Below are 19,846 nucleotides of genomic sequence, written 5' to 3' on the forward strand. Positions count from 1 at the left end.
GTCCTCCTCCGAGTGCCTACTCCGAGGGAAGCTCGGAGGATGGTAACAAGGGAGAGGGCCTTCTCAGTGGTTGCCCCCCGACTTATCTTCTCGATAAGGCTCGCCTAGCGCCAACGTTGTTATCTTTTCGGCGCCAGGTCAAGACCTTTCTCTTCTCCCAGGCATTTTAAGCAGCATTTAATAACGTTAAGTTTGTTTTTAATGGACCCCAGAATTGTTGTTTTAAATGGATACCGTTGTTGTTTTTATACTGTTTTTATGTTTTTTAATTTTTTTGTGTACTTTTAATGTTTACTATTTTTAATTGTTGTAAACCGCCCAGAGAGCTTCGGCTGGGGGGCGGTATATAAATGTAATAAAATAAATAAATAAATAAATAGTCAACATTACATGAAAAAGTAGAATATATCTGAAATGCTAGTAAAGTAGGGTGACCATATGAAAAAGAGGACAGGACTCCTGTATCTTTAACAGTCGCATAGAAAAGGGAATTTCAGCTGGTCTCATTTGTATATATGGGGAACCTGTTGAAATTCCCTCTTCATCACAGCAGTTAAAGCTGCAGGTGCTATACTACAGTAACCAGATTTAAAAGAGGGCAGGGAACCTGCAGCGTTAACTGTTGTGATGAAGAGGAAATTTCACCAGGTTCCCCATATATACAAATGACATCTGCTGAAATTCCCTTTTCTATGCAACTGTTAAAGATATAGGAGCCCTGTCCTCCTTTTCATAGGTCTCCCTATAGTAGAGGTTCTTGTCAGAGGTTATTTTTAAGACTAGCAAGTAACTCACTCTACATTAGTTTCAGTAAAGGCATATTGAGGACAATCGAATGACTTGAGATTATGTGAATTGCAGTTTTAAATGTATAACCTAAACTAAATAAAAAATGGACATATTGCTGCTTTTAAGAATAGCAAAGGATCTAAAACACTCACTTTCACACTTTACACGTAACTGCCTCCCAGGTGTTCTTCACTTCTCAGCCCCTAAACAACCCATCATTTCAGTTTCACCCAGGTCACACTCACAACCTACACCCCGGCTGATCTTAGGTTGTTGATAAAAAGAGGAAGTGAGCAATGTGTAGGAGGCAATGTGCTTGCTCACTCCCACTTGTGCATGGCAAATTGTGGATTAACCCATGAATTGCCATTATGTGCAATCTGGGTCATAAATACACTCAAAAGTAAACTCCACTGTATTCAATGAAGCTTACTCTCAACATAGGAACAGAAGAGGTTGCCTTACACTGAACCCTTGGTCTATCTAGCTCAGTAATATCAACACTGATGGGCTTCAGCTTTCCAGCGTTTCAGGCAGGGATTTTTTCTACCCCTACCTGGAGACACTGGGGATTGAACCTTCTGCATGCAAACCATGTGCTCTACCACACTGAGCTATGGCCCCTCATCTGAATATTCCATTACCCTCACAAGCAATTGAATATTGGATTGCAGCCTGAAAGAATTATTATTTATTCACAGGTAAGCATTCAGAATCAAACAATAACACCTAATCTTAGGCTAATGCTCATAACATTGATTAATGCCCTGGTAGCACTATCATCCAATCAAAGTAGATTAGAATATTAGGAAAACTCCTAAAATTAATGGGCAATTTTCAACATTGCATGAGTGGACCTCTGCTCACACAGCAGCCCCACTTGAGTGGTTCCCCAAAATCTGCTCTGGAGGGTTTCCTAACCTCCAGGACAGATTTTGGGGGTGCATGAGGGGCTGCAGTAAGAGGGGGGATCAGTTCTACCAATGATGTCTGTTCTGCCACTGGATGGACACCATCCAGATTTCATCCAATAATTTATTTCCCTGGGCAGGGCCTGAATTAAGCAGTTTCACCTAAAACATTATAAACTTGGTATATATTTTCTGTATTATATTTGAAAACAATCTATTGTGTTTAAATAATATTTATAGAATGTAGACAAGATATCACAGGCTTTACATATAATTTTTCTTTTCCAAAGACCAGGACACCTTTGGCTGAAGCTTGCTCTATAAATGCACAAATCCAATTATTGTTGCGTGTTTTGTCTTTCATGGCATATAACCTCTTTCATTGGCCTATTTTAATTGATATTTTTTCTGCTTAATGAGACAGTGACACAAGGGCAAGTATATTTTAACACTAAAGTACCAGCACAATACCTTAGATAATATGCATAATAATGATTATAATCCTTTGTGCTATCAGTGGACACGCTGCAAAAACTAGGCATATCATCTAGTAAAAAAGCTATGGGGATTAACATCTTTATTCTGAACACATTTACAAAGACGTTTCTGTTTAATTTGGCAAAACATAGATCAACTTAGACATACATAGGACTACAGACTTTGGGTTCATTTTCATACCCATTCTTACGTGGCAAGATGAAGATACAGACAACACAGTTTGAGTTTCTCTCTCTGGGTATACGAAGTAGACATGTGACTGAAAAATCACACCCCTAAGTCAGCTCACCTTACCGAAGCAAACTAAAAACTGGGTTGATTGGTATCATTATCTTACAATGTGGCCACATGGTGAAAAATCAAGAAATGAGTGAAGCCATCATGCAATATACTTTGCCATATGCCTGGGAGACAACACACTTTCAAGAGGTGTTCATTCAAGCTGTACCACATCACCCAAATATTCTCATAGAAATCACTCCTTAGTTCTCTAACAATATTTGCATTGCAAGCAATCTTATGGGTAGCCTATCATATATATTCTAGCCCTTTAATAGAATGTTATTTTACAATATTAAATATGTAGGCTTTTCTACACCAACTAAATTAATTCCATAATAATTCAATAAAGTATTAAACTGTGCTACAATTCAATACGCTGCTGCCTATTCTACTATTATCAGGGATACAAAGAACCACTTTAAATATGCCAACTGGTTTCTTTTTTCTTTATATTCCACCCTTAAACATAGCCTAGAAATAATTTTAGATAGATGTAGATAGCAAGTAAGATTATATACCTTTTGAAACTCCTCCCCATTTCAAAAACAGTTTGCCATGAGTCCAGAGTTTAAAACAACTGGAAGAGAAGTGCTGTTTTAGAATACAAATGTCTAACACCCCCTTAGATGTGAAGAATTAGTTACTAGATTCTTTGGACCAGGGTCCAAAGATGAATGATAATGTAAGTCCTGTCACACTGCATGCAAACACTATTCTCCAGACTCAGCATTAAACACACACACGCACACACACACACTCAGAAAGCATGCAAATCCTACTGATTCATATACATTCCACTGATGGATGCAGGTCTTTCGGATAGTTGAGGTCTCCAACATGGTGCCTGAGGACACAAAATATACCTGTCTGGGCACCTGCCAGACTCATTGCCTCTCCTGATTTCTATTTTAAGGTTCTTTTTAAACTAAACTTTAAAAAAACCTGGAAAGGCAGTTTGCTGCAAAGTGCCATCTTTATTTGGGTTCAACAGTGTAATGTTGTGTTTTGGAGCTCAGCAGCCCACTGTTCTTTGTACTTGGATTTTGGGCAAGTTACTTTTCATTCATTCTTTACAGTTTGCCTTCTGGGAAATGAGTGTTTTGTGACCAGCTATGCCTATAAAGGCAGTAATTTTATGAACAGAAGTCTCACCATGAGAGTACCCACAATCCTCTCTCAAAATTGCATATGTGCCCACTGACACAAAATAGTTGAGGACTCTTGAATGAACTGAATACACTATTTTGTAATCGAGGATGCATACAGAGGTAACCTTTGTAGATCATCACTTGGGAGGCACTCTCACCACATTTAAGTCAGACTTACTTTTTCCTGCCCTGTGAGACCTGAAGAAAACAGAATTAAAACACAGCTACTGTATATAGTGCACTGATTGGCTGGATCTAGTCATGACCCTTCCCTGCCTCCATCCCCACAGCAGCTTTGCATAAGGTCTCACATATTCAGTGATGCTACAGCAATATGTGTAGTTTCCAACTGAACATGACTATGTACAGGGCACAAAAATTATGAAGAATGGGGAGACCTGCATATGTTAACATTCAACTATGAACCAGATGCATTGCTGTAGCTTCATTGAACCTATGAGCCCTTGGCTGAATGGGGGAGGAGGGGAACCCACCATGACTGGGATTGTCTGTTTCTGGCATGTACTGAGCTCAACCTAAGTTAGCTTTTACCATTCCATCGCAAAGACCTAATTATGTTTGGTTACACTGATGCACTAAAAGCCAAAAACGATTAGCACATGATAGCAAGCCACACAACCTCTTCAGCACATGCTGGCAAAGGCTGAAACTTAACCCAGGTTGAGTACGGTTGGGGAGTAGCCCACTGGGCTGGGGACGTGTGACTGAATTTTTTATTAAAGCCACCTACGAACACTTTCAACCGTATTCCATTATTCCTTACCTCATATGACCAGACGCACTGAGTTCCACCGAACCGCCGAACACATCGGCCCACTTCCACATCCTCATGAGTAGTGTACATTTCTCGAAGACATTCTCCTATGTGCGGCACCATCCTCCTGAGAACTTCACGGCTAAAGATCATCCCAGGCCCTCCCATACAGAAGTTCTCTCCTGGCTCAAGACCCAGTTTCCCAAGTTCTTCAATATTTCCCAGTCCTGTCTGCCCCAAATAGAGAGGTTTACTGCTGTTCAGTGACCGAAGAAACTCCTCCAATTTTTCCCCTGTAAAGAAAAAAAAAAGATAGACGGAATATTATTTTTGTCACACCGTCTATTTCAAGACATTTTATTTTCCACATCACAATAATGCATTAAACTGTAACTCTATAATTTATAATCTCTTCTGCTCAAACAAACATACAAAAAGCAAAAGGGATGTTAAAGACGAATGTTAAAGAGGGATGTCGAGCACTACATTTAAAAACTTTCTATATTCAACTATTACTAGGACCAAAATTCCCTATAGAATTAAGTAAATGTTGGTTGAGGACAGGGGTTCTGATTCAAAGAGATCCAAGACCCTAGACCCAGTAGAAGACATTTCTGCTCTCATGTGGGGAGGTTGCCAGATTTACACCAATCCCTTCTCACCCTATCCGCCAGTTTTAATCTTCCACACTGCATCACATGCCATTCCAGAGGGCCCCTCTGAACTTCAGGGATGGCTTTTCAGCAGGTACAAAGTCTGCAGTGAGAAGAGTAAGGAGGGAGAGCTTTATTATGCCGGTGGATCTTCACTTGCACTTCTGTGGATGCAAGCCAGAGCTTGCAATATCTTGTAATTCTACAAATGCAAATCCTATGTTAAAGCAGCCAAACAATTTGCCACTTGCCTGCCACAGATGAGCAATAACTACTAAACCAAGGACTACTGACCAAGTGGTAAAATGCACCACTGTCAATACTCTTCCTCCCTATCTCCTTCATCTGCTTACTGGCCTACTCCTACTATGGTGCCCATTTCCAATCCTTTATTCCACACATGCTCTACCACACATGCACAATCTAACTCTCCAGTGCTCTTCCAAAGCTGAAGTGGAAGAAAGAAGTACTAAGCAACTTCAATAGTTTGGCTCTCCATTCTGTTTAATTTTTGTGAACTGCCCAGGGATTGAGCGGTATAGAAAAGTAATAAATAAATAAATTACTCCAACTAGACCCAAAAACAATAAAGTACAGTAAGGGTGCAATCCTATGCATGTTCAGACAGAAAAAAATGTCTTAAAATGCCTGGTTGGGGAATGCTGGAAACACAGGATCATTACACCCTAAGTGACCATTACAGAGCAAGGGCACAGCAGGTAGGGAAGAGACGGAGCAAGTAAAGTCAGGTGGTACACCCATTCATGAATTATTAGTTAAAAGTACAAACATCTAAGTTTTTTTTTGCAAGATTGCTGTTTATGACAATGAAAAAATGAAAAATGCAGAAATTAAAATATGAGCAGACTACAAACTTTCCTTAAAGGAAATTCCAATGACATCAATTGAATTTAATTCCAACTAAATGTATTTAGGAAAGGGGCAAATTAAATTTAAAAACAAAGTGAGGGTTGTCTGGGTGAATTAACTTTGTAAAAAAAACAACCAGCCATTTGAATCTGCTGAGTACTGCAGTTGTAGCATTGGAGGGCAAAATATCTAGTATCCAAACCACTATGTTTTAACATTTTTGGAAACTTATTTATGTTATTTATTGCATTTTTATATCACCCAATAGCTGAAGCTATCAACTTACATTTGATCTATAAAATCAGACAGCAGGTTAAAGCCTCAATGAATACATTTTTACCCCTGCAACGTCATAGTTTAATAGTTCTTATTAATAAAATGGATGATCCAACTGTGAACTGGAGTACTGAAAGGTATGACGAATGGTTATTTGAAGAGTGGACATTTCATATACTGAAATAATTTTAAAACAAAGCCCCAAAAATTTTATTTTATACATTAATAGTGCAATCCAATACATGTCACCAGCTGAAGACCTTTTTATTCACTCAGTATTTTAACACTTAATTTTAACTTAAATTTAAATTTTACTGTTTTAACTCTGTATTTTAATCTTATATCAACTTTGCTGTGTGGTTTTATCCTGGTTGCGCTTTTATACTGTATTTTGTAATTGTGTTTTAACCTGTTGGGTGTTTTATTGTGGTTTTAATTTTTGTGAACCGCCCAGAGAGCTTCAGCTATTGGGCGGTATAAAAATGTAATAAATAAATAAATAAATAAATGTCTACACATACATTAAGTCCACTGAGTTCCAAGGGCTTTCTTCCAGGTAAGAAATTGGGGGTCTGCATAACCCACCCAGGGGCTCTGTGGTACCATTCACATGTTAGCTCTGCAAGGTCCACATTTTAATAAAAGAAAATATGCCGTCTCCCGTGCTCCGTTTGCTTCGACAGTGACGTCACGTGTGAAAGCACCTGCATGATTTAGCAACTAGCTTCAGAGATTACTTCCCTGCACCTAATCCTGAAAACTCATGAATAAGGAATCCTTTAGAATGTGGTGATGTACAACTAACAACTCTATCTGCGGAAGAGCAAAATGCACTTGTTGACGTGACTTGTGATGGTTCATTGAAATCATTTTTCAAAGAATATAGACTGGACTAATTCTGGGTGAAGGTTTTTCCTGATTATAAGAAGTTAGGTGAAAAAGCTTTGAAACATCTAGTTCCCTTTTGTTCCACATATCTTTGTGAACAAACATTTTCGACATTTTGTTACATGAAGAACAAGCATAGAAATTGGCTTCATGATGATCCAGATTTGAGATTAAAAGTAGGAAATACTGAACTGGATGAGGAAGGGATTGTTCAGGACAAAAAGAGGCATGATTTCTCCCATCGCATTTAGGTTTAGTAGCTGCTAGACATGTCATAATTGTTCAATTGTAAACTAGACGTTAGTAAAATTAAATTCGTCTTTATATTCCTAACTAGATCATGGTCATATTTGCATGGTAATATCACAAATATCACAAATTTTATGGTCTGTTTTTTAGTATACCTAAAATCCTTTGCTTATTAGGGGCTACCCTTTATTTTCTCCAAAAAAATTGCTTCGCACAGGTAACTACCATAGAGATAACAAATTTTTCAAAAGTAGGGGGTCCATGGCTTGGCATTTGAAAAACGAGGGGTCCGCAGTACTTAGCTAATTGGGAACCACTGATTTAAGGTGTTCCCAACTGTGCACTTCCCCTGTAGACACTAATGAAATAACCTATGTAAGCTGTTTCCACTACAAAGAGAACACCCGTGAGAAGCAAAGCAGTCCAAAATAGCCCCCAGTGACTGCCAGATGACATGAAAAACCACAATGGATTAAATAACCCCTACTACAAAATCTAGGTTATCAGAGTGGGTTGTTTTGACCAAATAATCCATCATTGATTTAAAAATGATAATTCATGACAGTCACGGTTTGTTAATGTTGGTGGGATATTGACTATTACCAGCCCCCAGCCCCATCCTGACTGTTTTGAGTTGGTGGGCACATTTGGAATTTTGAGAGAGTATTGTGGGTGTTCTCACAACATGTCTGCCACAAAGAGGCTTGTGCATTCATAAAATGGCTGCCATGGTGGGCATGACCAATAACAAAAATCTCATTCCTCAGAAGGCCAACTGGTGAGGCTAAAAGAAAAAGTAACTTACCCAAGAACCTAAGTACAAGGCAGAGGTGGTATCTGACCTTTAAAATACAAACACTTTTTTTCTTTTTTCTTTTTAAATATAAATGGCCAGATACTTCCCTTTTCCATCTGTTATTACACTTCTGATTACATTTACCAACTTCTCCTCTATCAAATTGCTATTCCCCTGGCTTTCAGAGAAAATCCACTAACATGAGCTCTTTCCTCACTCAACGGTGTTTGGGCACACAATTCTCTTTCTCCTCTTCAAATACCACTGAAGCTAAACCATTCTGTATTCATTCTCTTCAGCTGAGAGAAAATGTACAATTTCTTGTTTGGTGTGCTTATTGCACCTCAGCATTACAGGAAACAATCTTAACTGCATCATGATGTTAACTGTATAACGTTTATATCAATTGCAGTAATGTTCAAATTTAATTAGTAAATCAATAACACACACACACCCCTAAAAAAACCTTAAAACAAAGTCAAATAAAACAATACAGATTTTCTGTAATCCACATTCTATAATTCAGCATTCGTGTATGATTAAAACCAAGCAGATAGCTGGCAATACTATACGTCTCTCTTCTGCCTTCATTTGCTGCTTCCCTGTTTTGTGAACTAACTTCAGTAGCTTCATTACCAGGGTTACTTCCAGATGGAGGGTTCTTAATGCTAGTGATCAGAAGGCATTGTGTAGGTGTTCCGTCTTTGCTTCCTCTTTTTTTTTAATATTTATTTATTAAACTCTATTTAACAAAGCAGTTTTAAAAAAGTTAAAAATATATATAAAAACATACAAGTCAGACAGCGTTTCTAATAAATACACAAACACGATTTCTGTAGATGCCGAACCGAGCTTGTTTCCTACAATTTACTGTGGTCAGAGGAAGATTTGTTAAACCAGAGTTGGATGCCACATCTGTACCATTGATGTAATTGAGAAAAGGAGACCATATTTCATTGAATGGGTCATAGCTAAGTTGGCCCGACGAGACTCTGCGGTGGTAGGTTAATTTTTCAGAGCAGGCTATATCCCACACTTTCCTTTTCCATCCAGTGAGTGTAGGGCCCTTCGGATCCTTCCAGTGTTCGGCGATTTCTAAACAAGCTGCTGTAAGGAGGATAAATACCAATTCTTTATGGGTAAGGGAGGGGTTTAGAGCGTTGGGCAGGGACAGCAGGGCCAGGCTTGGTTCTGGAAAGATCATCTGATCAGTGGCTTTAGAAATTATATTGAAGATAGTTTCCCAGAACTGCTTCAGGGCCTTACACTCCCACCACATATGTAAGTAAAAGCCCTTTTCATCGCATCCTCTCCAACACAGTGGGGAGATTGAAGTCGTTGCATGCGAGAGTTGAATTGGAGTTATATACCATCTTAATATAACCTTGTGGGCTGACTCCTGTATGCGGGACAATATTGTTCGGAGGGGGGGATTTATCCAAATTTGTTTCCAATTTATATCTTCAATCTGCATATGTAGATCAGTTTCCCATATGCTCCTCAGAGCCAGGGAGAAGCCACCACCCTTCTCAAGCAATAGGTCATAAATTGCTGAGGTCACGCCTTTATCTTTCCCTTTGGATCTCACACATAAATGCTCAAAGGGGGAGAGAGGGCGAAAATCTGTCTCGCTACTGAATCTTTTGTTTAAGAATGTTCTGACTTGTGTCAGTTGGAGCCAAGAGGGATTGATCCCTTTTAGCTTGTCTTTTAGTTGACTATCGTTAATTATTTGGTCTTTGACTAAAAAGTCCCTCAAACGATAGATCCCCTTACTATCCCACCCAGCAAACTGGGCATATTTATCTTCATGTCTAAAAGATGGATGATCTAAAAAAGGTAGCATTGGAGACTCTGGGGGAGAGAGATAGGTTGACCATTTTTTCCATATTGCTAGGGTTAGGCGTGTGAATGGATTGGAGATTTGTTTGACGATGGTCCAGGAAGTTTTTAGGAAGGGAAGAGCTGGAATTGTGGGTTGTTGGGATATCGTTTCTATTTGTACCCAGGGAATACTAGTCTCACAGTTGATTATTTTGACTAGCTGCCTAAGCTGGAAGGCCTCAAAGTACATCAGTAAATTGGGCATTCCTAGGCCTCCTTTTGTGCGTTTCCTATATAACGTCCCCTTATTTATACGGGAACGTTTGCCGTGATTGACAAAGCGGTCTAGTGTAGCTTGCCATTTGGAGAAGGACTTAGGAGGGCTATTTATAGGTAAGGCCTGATAAAGGAATAATATTTTGGGCAATAAAGACATTTTTATTGCGGCTATTCTGCCAAGATATGTGAGTTTTAGTTGGGTCCATTTAGTAAGGTCATGGAGGATCTGATTAGACAGTTTCCCAAAATTTCTTTTAAGCAGCTGCAGTGGGTCTTTTGTAATAGTCACTCCTATTGTGACTATTGTGACTAGCGAAAAACCCCATAGCATGGTTTGAAGCCTGTTTGGACACACAGAGAATTTGTAGTCTCTAGGGGAGTGTTCAGTGTCATAAGAATTGATTTTTCTTTATTAATTTCGAGACCTGAGACTTTTTTAAAGGCTTCTAGCTCGCATAGTAGCTGAGATAGGCCTCTAGAAGCGTTGCTGAGCATAAGAAGCATGTCATCAGCATAAAGATTTATTTTATGTTCTGCTCCCTGGATGTATATGCCCTTTATATCTTTGTTGGTTCTTATTTTGGAGGCAAGACTTTCAATTATTATAGCAAAAAGGAGGGGAGATAATGGGCATCCCTGTTTGGTACCTCGAGAGAGTCGTATGGGATGAGAGTCAAGCCCATTGACCCCTACTGAAGCGATGGAAGTAGAATAGAGCTGGTTTATGATATTCTTGAACTTAGAGCCGAAGGCCATGGCTTCTAAGAGTTCTTTTTGGAAGTACCACTCAACGCTATCAAAGGCTTTGAAAGCGTCGAGAGAGATAAGTGTTGCTGGTTGTTTGGTCGTGTGGCAATATTGAACTATATTAATATCTCTTCGTATTGAGTCAGCTGCACTGCGTCTTGGTATAAAACCGGTTTGATCTGGATTGATATAGGAAGCTATAAATGTGTTGAGTCTTGCAACCAAGACTGCTGTAAAAAGTTTGGCATCTACATTTATCAAGGCAATGGGTCTATAAGACTCCATTTTTATTGGATCTCTGCCTTGCTTGGGGACCACCACTGTTTTAGAGATCTTCCAAGTCTCTGGAATCTGACTACCCTCCTGGATTGCTACGAATAAACGGTGCAACCAGGGGATGAGTTGCTCTCTAAAAGCCATGTAGAATTCTGCACTAAAGCCATCAGGACCGGGGCTTTTCCCCTTTTTTAAGTTTTTAATTGCTTCATTGATTTCTTCTACTGAGAAAGGGCTATCCAGGTAAGCCCTATGTTCTGTTGAAAGTTTATTAAGAGGTATCTGGTCTATATAAGATGCAATATCTGTTATAGTAGGTGCATCTGAGTTAATACAAACACTTTTTTGAACCCAAATATAGGTGATGCTGTGTAGTAAGCCTGCCTCCCAATTAAAACAAAAAAGGATGAAAAAGCTCTTAAATAAAATAAAAATCAGGAGGCTCAAGGAGACTGGAAGGCACCAAGAAAAGTGTCCATGGGCCTTGTGGTGGCCCCAGGCACCAAAATGGAGGTTCCAAGACTATTGCATACTAAATAATAATAGCATGTCTAAAAATTTCAGTCCCAAAATTTCTCAACAGTACCTTGAGCAATATCTTATTCATTATTTGCATTTCTATCCCACTTCTCACCCAAGCACATAGCCTGAAAAGCAACATACAATCATAAAATATATAAAATAATATATTGCCAGTGGCCACAATCAAGCTACAGTCACTGGAAGAATGTCCCCTTTTCCAACAAAAGTCACTTCAGCTGGGCTCAGATGAATATCATAATGCAGTTGGAGATGTAAATCAGCAAGGCTGCTTAAAACACAAATGTTTTCCAAGATACCTTGCAAATCCATGGGAAGAGGCTGTGGATGTGTTGAACCAGTGCCTGGCTGCGACAATGGACTTGATGAGGGCTAATAAACTGAAACTCAATCCAGACAAGACTGAGATGCTGTTAGTAGGTGATTCCGCTGACAGGATGGGGGGTGTTCTACCAGTTCTGAATGGGATTGCACTCACCCTGAAGGAGCAGGTTCGTAGCTTGGGGGTTCTTTTAGATCCATCATTATCACTTGAGGTTCAGGTGACCTCAGTGGCACGAAGTGCCTTTTACAAACTCCGGTTGGTGGCCCAGCTACGCCCTTATCTGGACAGGGATAACCTGGCTTCAGTTGTCCATGCTCTGGTAACCTCCAAGTTAGATTACTGCAATACACTCTACATAGGGCTGCCTTTGAAGACGGTTCGGAAGCTGCATCTCGTGCAAAACGCAGCGGCCAGATTGATTTCAGGAACCAGAAGGTTTGACCATATAACACCTGCTCTGGTCCGCTTGCACTGGCTGCCTGTATGTTTCCGAGCCCAATTTAAGGTGCTGGTTTTGACCTATAAAGCATTACAGGGCTTGGGACCACAATACCTGACGGAACACCTCTCCCAACGTGAATATACCCGGTCACTACTTTCAACATCTAAGATCTTCCTCCGGGTGCCTACTCCAAGAGAGGCTCTGAGTGTGGCAACGAGGGACAGGGCCTTTTCGGTGGTGGCCCCCAGATTATGGAACGATCTCCCTGATGAGGCTCGCCTGGCACCAACGCTGTTATCTTTCTGGCACCAGGTTAAGACTTTCCTCTTTGCCCAGGCATATGGCAGCACATCTTAATTACCCACATGTTTAGTTTTTTTAACGGTTTTTAATGCTTTATGTGTGTATGTTCTGTGTTTTAGAATTTTAAGTTTTGTATATTCATTTTTATCTTAATTTTAGAATTTCTGTAAACCACCCAGAGAGCCCTGGCTATGGGGCGGTATATAAGTGTAATAAATAGATAATAAATAGGTGACATGTAGCCTTTTTATATCAGAAGGGAGGTAAGGGGGAACAATGTGAATAATAAGAAAATGTACTGAATTAAGGCATAAACTTTTAAAAAAGAAAGTAAAAGCAAAACATGAAAAATATATTTTCAGGCATTAAAACACCCAAAATTTAACATTGCAGTTCATAAGTTAAAGTTCTATATTCCCAACACTTGGAGAACAATCTTGTAATGTTACTTGTATACATAAAAAGGGCAAGATAATGGTGGATAATGGTGGACTGCCACTCTTAGGCTGCAGAGCGGAGTAACACAAGAAGCGCAGCTGTGGCATCCTGAAAGTGGGAGACGAGTTCCCACCAAGCCCAAATTAACATCACCCCAGTGTTTACTTTAAGCCACGTAAACTGGAAGAACGTGGCAGGATTGTTTACTTCCACAGAAAAGGCTAAACCAACAGCAATCCTGTTGAGCAAAATCAAAGAGTTTTCAGGTTGATAGAAGCTTTTTGTTAAATTTGCTTTAGTCCATAGCTTCTGTCGATCCCCAAAATGTTCTCCTTTCACCACAAAGCAACACTGAAAAACAATGAAAATTCTACATTGGATTGATATCCCACCATATTCCCAAGACTGCACTTGAATTCACATAGGAGAGGAGCTAGAACTCAGAAAGACCACAAAGTCAAGTCTAGGCTGACCATATGAAAAGGAAGACAGGGCTCCTGTATCTTTAACAGTTGCACAGAGAAGGGAATTTAAGCAGGTGTCATGTGTATACATGCAGCACCTGGTGAAATTCCCTCTTCATCACAACAGTTAAAGCTGCAGAAGCTATATTAGAGCGACCAGATACAAAAGAGGACAGGGCTCCTGCAGCTTTACACCTGCTGAAATTCCCTTTTCAATACAACTGTTAAAAATACAGGAGTCCTGTCCTCCTTTCCATACAGTCACCCTAGGTCCAAAGCCCTGATCTCAGCCTGGTTGTGGTTATTCAGCACTGAATGGACTGCACTCTACATAGTAATCAATGCTGATATATTGTATAGAGTCAGTTTCCAGGCCATAGGGCCAAACCAGACATTACTTTAATAGTGTAGTTAACAACCATGTCTGAGTGTTTAAAAATTCAAAGCCAGACGTGAGGGGGAGGGGGAAGAGACACTCTGATTCAGGCCCAGAGCATGTGGGGAGGAGAGGCTTAACCTTTTCTTCCCCAGGCATCATCCCAATGCACAACACTCTCCCCTTAACATAACTATGATGCTCACCCCAAAAGCTCCCATTGGCATCAATAGGAGTTTTTTTCTAAGCCTCATAGCCACCGTGTGGGGCAGGAGAGGTTATCAGAATCATAGCTGGGGAAGGAAGGGATGAGGATTTCATTCACTTCATTTTTTGAGAAGAACTTTACAAAATTTGCAAAGTTCTCCTAAAACAAAATGCAAAGAACTTTGAATGTGGGAGAAAGCAAACCTGATCTATCCCTCAAGGTAGAGGGCTTTGAGTACTTAGCTCTTAGAAGTCTGGGTTTGCATCTCTGGGTATCCAACCGTGCTTGTGGTACTGAATTAGGATTGCCACTTTTTCTCCTGACAGAATCCCCCATTTTTAACAACATAGCAGGCAAGTATAACGAGGACCTTCCTATGCCAGGAATAGCTGTCCCTATTGAATTTAGCTAGTGCAGATGCATAACAATTTCATTCAGTTCGGTTTGTTGATAAGAACTTAACAGAATTTGCAAATGATTTCATAAATGGAATGAAAAAACTTGAGTTTTTTAAAAAAATCACGTGGGAGAAAGCCAAACCCACAGGTCTGTCCATCCTATTGATTGATTAATTGGAACTGTGCTCCATCTTTCTACCAAGAAAAATGGCACTTAAGGCGGCTTACTGACCCTAAGAATCAGGAAGCAATAAGTACTGGCTCAAAATTAATTTGCTGTGAAGGCTCAGAGAAGTTATCAGTAATTAGGAAAAACATTTAACATGATGTAAAAGCTTATATACTAGGTATATTAAAATATACATGTAAATTAGGCAAGGGCAATTGCTCAATGGTACAGAATGTATTTCGCATGCAAAAGGTCCCAGGTTCAGTCCCTGGAAACTCCTGGTAGAGGTGGGAAAGACTCCTGTCTGAAACCCTGAAGAACCACTGCCAGTCAGTGTAGACCAGTGGTCTTCAACTGGTCCAGACCCAAGAACCACCTCGGACTCCCAACTTGCAACTCAACTCCCACTTTCACAATTTTCTCCACGCCCAACATGGCAGCAACAGCTTTGCTGCGACCTGTCTGGACTGATCTCGTGACCCACATTTGGGTGACGACCCACCAGTTGAAGACCACTGGTACAGACAATACCAGGTTAGATGGAACAATGTTTTGATCCAGTATAGGGCAGCTTCCTATGTTCCTAAATCTTTGCTTCTTCCCTTTCACTATGGGCAAATCCATCTTTTTTAAAGGACTTACTTCATTTCTAGAACATCTTCAAGAACTTCAAAAAAAGAGTGCATTCAGAGAACTGTTAAGAACGTTTCCTAAATGACCTGGTTGTCCAAACTAGATGTCAGGGATGATATACTTGAGCTGCAGGCCTAGGCAGTCTTACCTGAAGAGGAAGTGCAATACTATCCATGTCTGCTCTGAAGTAAGATCCATTGAGTTCAATGGGCTTTACTCAAGTGGGCATAGGATTGCAGCCTAAGTCCCATTAAACTCTGTGGAATTTACTTCTGAATAAAACATGCATGTGATTGCGTTGTTAGAGGACAATTTGTTCCTATGCTGATCTTAGAGACCACAAAGGGGCATAGAAGAACAAACAAGCCTTGGTTTCTTAATACTAGTGATTTATTGAAAAGCTTTAGGACCAGCCTATTCCTGCAATTTGAAGACAGCTCCAACTAAAACCCAGCACCTGTAACCACTGAAAAACACAAAATATAAAACTCTTAACATCTGGGAGATGAGAGACATATTGGCAGTTGACTGTCTTAGGAACCTATAAACTTTCTATAAACCAAGAACTTTTTGACCACATGTCCGACTGAAGACACATTAATTCATACTTATTAATCCTACTAAGAAGAGATGTGTCAATGTTCCCTGCCCCTTATGGATGGAGAGAATTGATTATGCTAACGAGTGAGTTGCTTGTAAAGCACATCCTCTTTCCTGCAGTGCCTAGAGAGCTTTAGGCATTAGAATCTCACAGATCTGTCAGACAGCGTGCCAACTGAACTTGGGGAAGAAAAAGCAACATTAAACTATTTGGTAACTAATTATTTCAAAGAAATATTTACATGTAATATGTTATTGAAATTGTGTTTGTGCTTTATTTTAAAGAGATTCTAATGTTCTAATTCTACCTAAAGTATATTTGGATTATGTATGATATTCCCACTTTCCATCCAGTTAATAATGTGAATTGCTACTCTCATTTTCAGTGCCTTGCCTTGTTAACTTGTTTTTCCTCTACTTTGCCACTGCCCACAACCTTCTGCATCCAACACCCTTCTCCACTGACTTCCCGCTTCAGCTTATGAAGCTCTTCCTTACAAAACTTTCTAAGACAAAAATCTAGTTAGAATCTAGCCGCACTTTCAAGGCTATCATTTTGCCATAACCGACTAACATAACTATTCTGCAGGAACTCATCACAAGTTCCCAAAATGCTTGAAATCATTACAGTTTTAATGTAAATTAAATATCAAGTCAGGTGTGTTGCAAATAAAGTGCTGGGAAGGAAAAAGGAATCTAATTCATCCACCCACTGAGATTCCCTTGTAGAGCAATTAATACTTTATAGTAGTCTAATGTACAACTCCTAATACTAAAGTTTACTAATATGTTTTCTTAGCTGTCGACGCAGTCCTTCATCACTCACTTTGAAGCAGGCTATTACCATTTTTGTGACTATGCCAGAGTAATTGATATGAGGATCACTGTCCTTGGTAGTCTGTTCTGAGCCTCTGGGATAAGGCAGCTAAAAATCCAAATTAGTAAAAAATAATAGATGGATGTACATGGTCTACATTAAGTACTTCTATCAATCAAGACCAGAGAGGCATTTTTCATCCTGCACTCAAAGAGGCTGGAGGTTCTTTCACAAAGTAAGCCAGAGAAAAATAGAGCCTGTATTCTGACAGGTACTTGGGGGCGGGGAGGGGACTGCACAGGCAGGAGGTGTGCTGCACTCTCACCAGGACCACTGGAAATCTCTCACTCCTCCTCAACTTGGCAGGCAGGCAAAAGAATCATTTACTTTCCAAACAACTTGTGCAGATGGGCTGGAGCAGAAGGCAAAGGGAAGTGGGTGAGATTCCAGCTGCCCTGTTGAAATTGATGCAGCACACTCAGCTTTGTAAAACAGGCCTACGAGGGTCCGTTTTGACAACTTCGCAGGGTAGACAACAACAGAAGAATATGGCACGAATAAGAGAGTTCCTATTCTTTCTCACAATCCTATGCCCGTTTATTCAGATGTACTGAGCCCACTGGGGCTTGCTCCCTAGTAATCACGCTGCATAGCATGGCAGCTTGAATAAGCTTTGGGAATGAGCACCACTGAGCACGTGGAAGACGCTTCTCAAACTCCATGCCTAGAAGCCCTGCACTATCAGCCCCCACGAGTAGGGGCTACCTAGACCTTCTCAGCGGCGACGCCAATGCACTCTGCACGTGCTCCGTCACTCTCGTTGCTCCCGAAGTTGCACAGCCCAAAGCACTAAGCCCGGGGCACCAACAACAGGTTCCGTGATTGCGAACAACGCCCCCTACCCCGGCTCTGTTCTCTCACCTTTGATGTACACATCGTCGTCCGCCCGCATGAACCACTCGTAGGTGTCCAGGTAGTGGTCGTGCATATACTTGAGCATCATGAAGGATTTCTTCTGCGGCGGGTACGAGTCGTCCACTCCAGGCAAGGCAACGACCGGCAGCCGCTGCTCCCCTCGCAGGACAGCTGGAGGGACCGAGCCCTGCGAGGAGAAGAACTCCACCCGGCCGGAGATGGAGCGCGCCCAGGTCCGCTGTGCCGCCAGCGCTCGGCTGCTCAGGTACTTCTGGGCAGTCATCACCCCGACGTAGAGGAAGTGGCGGGTCTTGGCGCAGCCCGGGGCGCCCGCGTAGTCCCCGCTGCCGTTGTGGCTGCTGCCGTGGCGGCCGGCGCCCTCCTCTCCCTCCTCGCCCTCTTCCTCCTGCGGGTCTCCTTCTCCGGCAGCTGCAGCTGGGGGGCTCGGCACGGGCTCGTCCTCCGCAGCTGGCGGCGGCGGCGGCGGCTCCCTCGCTTTCTCCCACAGGCTGCTTCGAATGCTGGCGCCGCCCAGCCCTCCAGCCGCCGCCGCCGCCGCTGCCGCCTCAGGTCGCGGCTGCCTCTCGCCCCCGGGCAGCCCAGCCACGCGGCCGTAGACAGCGCACAGGCTGTTGCTGCCGCCGCCGCCGCCGCCGACACTCGAGGGGCCGCCGCCCGCGCCGCCGCCTCGCCTCTTCCTCTCACTCAGCTCGGCCACTTTGGGAGCAATGAGCCAGGAGGCGACGGTGAAGCCCAGCACCAGCCCCAGCACCACGCTAAGCCAGGGGCGCCGGGACCGCGCTGCCATGGTGGCGGGCACGGGATGGGGCGGCGGCGAGAGAGCGGGCTCCCTCCCGCCAGGAGACGCCCACTGAGCTGCGGGTCCCGCCGCCGCCGCCGCCGCCGCCGCCTCTTTCTCCTTCGCCGCCTTCTCTTCCTCCGCCTCTTTCTCGTCACACTCCCAGACCCCGAGACCGCCTTTGCAAGTCCACGAGGCGTGGTCGCTTCGCGCCGCAGCAGAGGCAGAGGCAGCGGCGGCGGCAGCAGCAGCAGCAGCAGCTTCTTCGGGCTGTTGCTCCGACTGAAACTTCTCTCCCGGCGGCAGCGGTGTCAGCAAAGAGAGCGGCCCGTGCACGCTCAGGCTTTGCTGGCAGCGCCTTGGCAGCGGCGCCGCGCTGGTCCCTCCCCGCTCCTCCTACTGCTCTGCCTCCTCCACGCAAAGGCGGCAGAAGAAACAAGCCGCAGCTGCCGTCGTAGCCTATGAGGCAAGGCTGTGCGCGCAGCTCATCCCATCGGCTGCTCAGGGCCGCCCGTGGCAGCAGAGGTAGCAGCAGCAGCAGCAGCAGCTTCCGAGCGCCGCACTCAGGCGGGCCTAGCAGCAGCAGCAACACCGCCATACCCCACGGGTTGCTACTAGGGTCGCCCCCTCCTCAATTCCAAGTTCGCAACTTCTCACTTTATTCCGTCAACACCGTCCCATTTCTTTCCCCCATATGTCCACCCCGCGCCATCCCCACAACTCGTGTGCTCTCTTCCTTCAAGTCTCACAAAGCAAGATGCGTGGACGCGAGTTTTAAAACGGGAAGGAGGAAAAGAAGACTGCCCCATTTAGAAGGGGGGGCACTGAAAAAGAGCAATATTCTCTCCACTGAGATGAGAGATAAAAAGAGACCGAGGATAAGATTATTTTCCCCTATTAAACCTGCTCAGAAGGGGATGCAAGCCTGTCCTAATGCCAAAGAAAGGAAAGTCTGGGATGAATGTGTTAAACTCTCCATTTGGGGACATGTTAGATTCAGCTAACAGTATGCTATCTTCTAGGCAGATCTACATTACAAACTTAAATTGGTTTCATACTTTTAACTAGCCTGGCCTCTGCTGATGAATCTTGAGGTGTTTTGTTTAGTGGGAGCAGATCCCCTCTTTCCGTCTGCAGAAGGATTCTCAGGATTTAATG

General features: G+C 42.5%; 1 protein-coding gene across 1 annotated transcript in view; it reads right to left on the minus strand.

Moving 5' to 3' along the window:
• Nucleotides 1–19,286, minus strand: part of CHSY3 (chondroitin sulfate synthase 3) — a 118,587-nt gene extending 99,301 nt beyond the window's left edge. Inside the window, exons 1-3 of the mRNA XM_063128404.1 lie at nt 18,972–19,286; nt 17,896–18,847; nt 4,413–4,696 (exon numbers count right to left, since the gene is read on the minus strand). Coding sequence (XP_062984474.1) covers nt 4,413–4,696; nt 17,896–18,847; nt 18,972–19,286 — 1,551 coding nt within the window. The remainder of the gene's footprint in view (nt 1–4,412; nt 4,697–17,895; nt 18,848–18,971) is intronic.
• Between the last annotated feature and the right edge of the window lie 560 nt (nt 19,287–19,846).

This window comes from Elgaria multicarinata, chromosome 6, assembly GCF_023053635.1.
Source record: "Elgaria multicarinata webbii isolate HBS135686 ecotype San Diego chromosome 6, rElgMul1.1.pri, whole genome shotgun sequence".
Taxonomy (NCBI): Eukaryota; Metazoa; Chordata; class Lepidosauria; order Squamata; family Anguidae; genus Elgaria; species Elgaria multicarinata.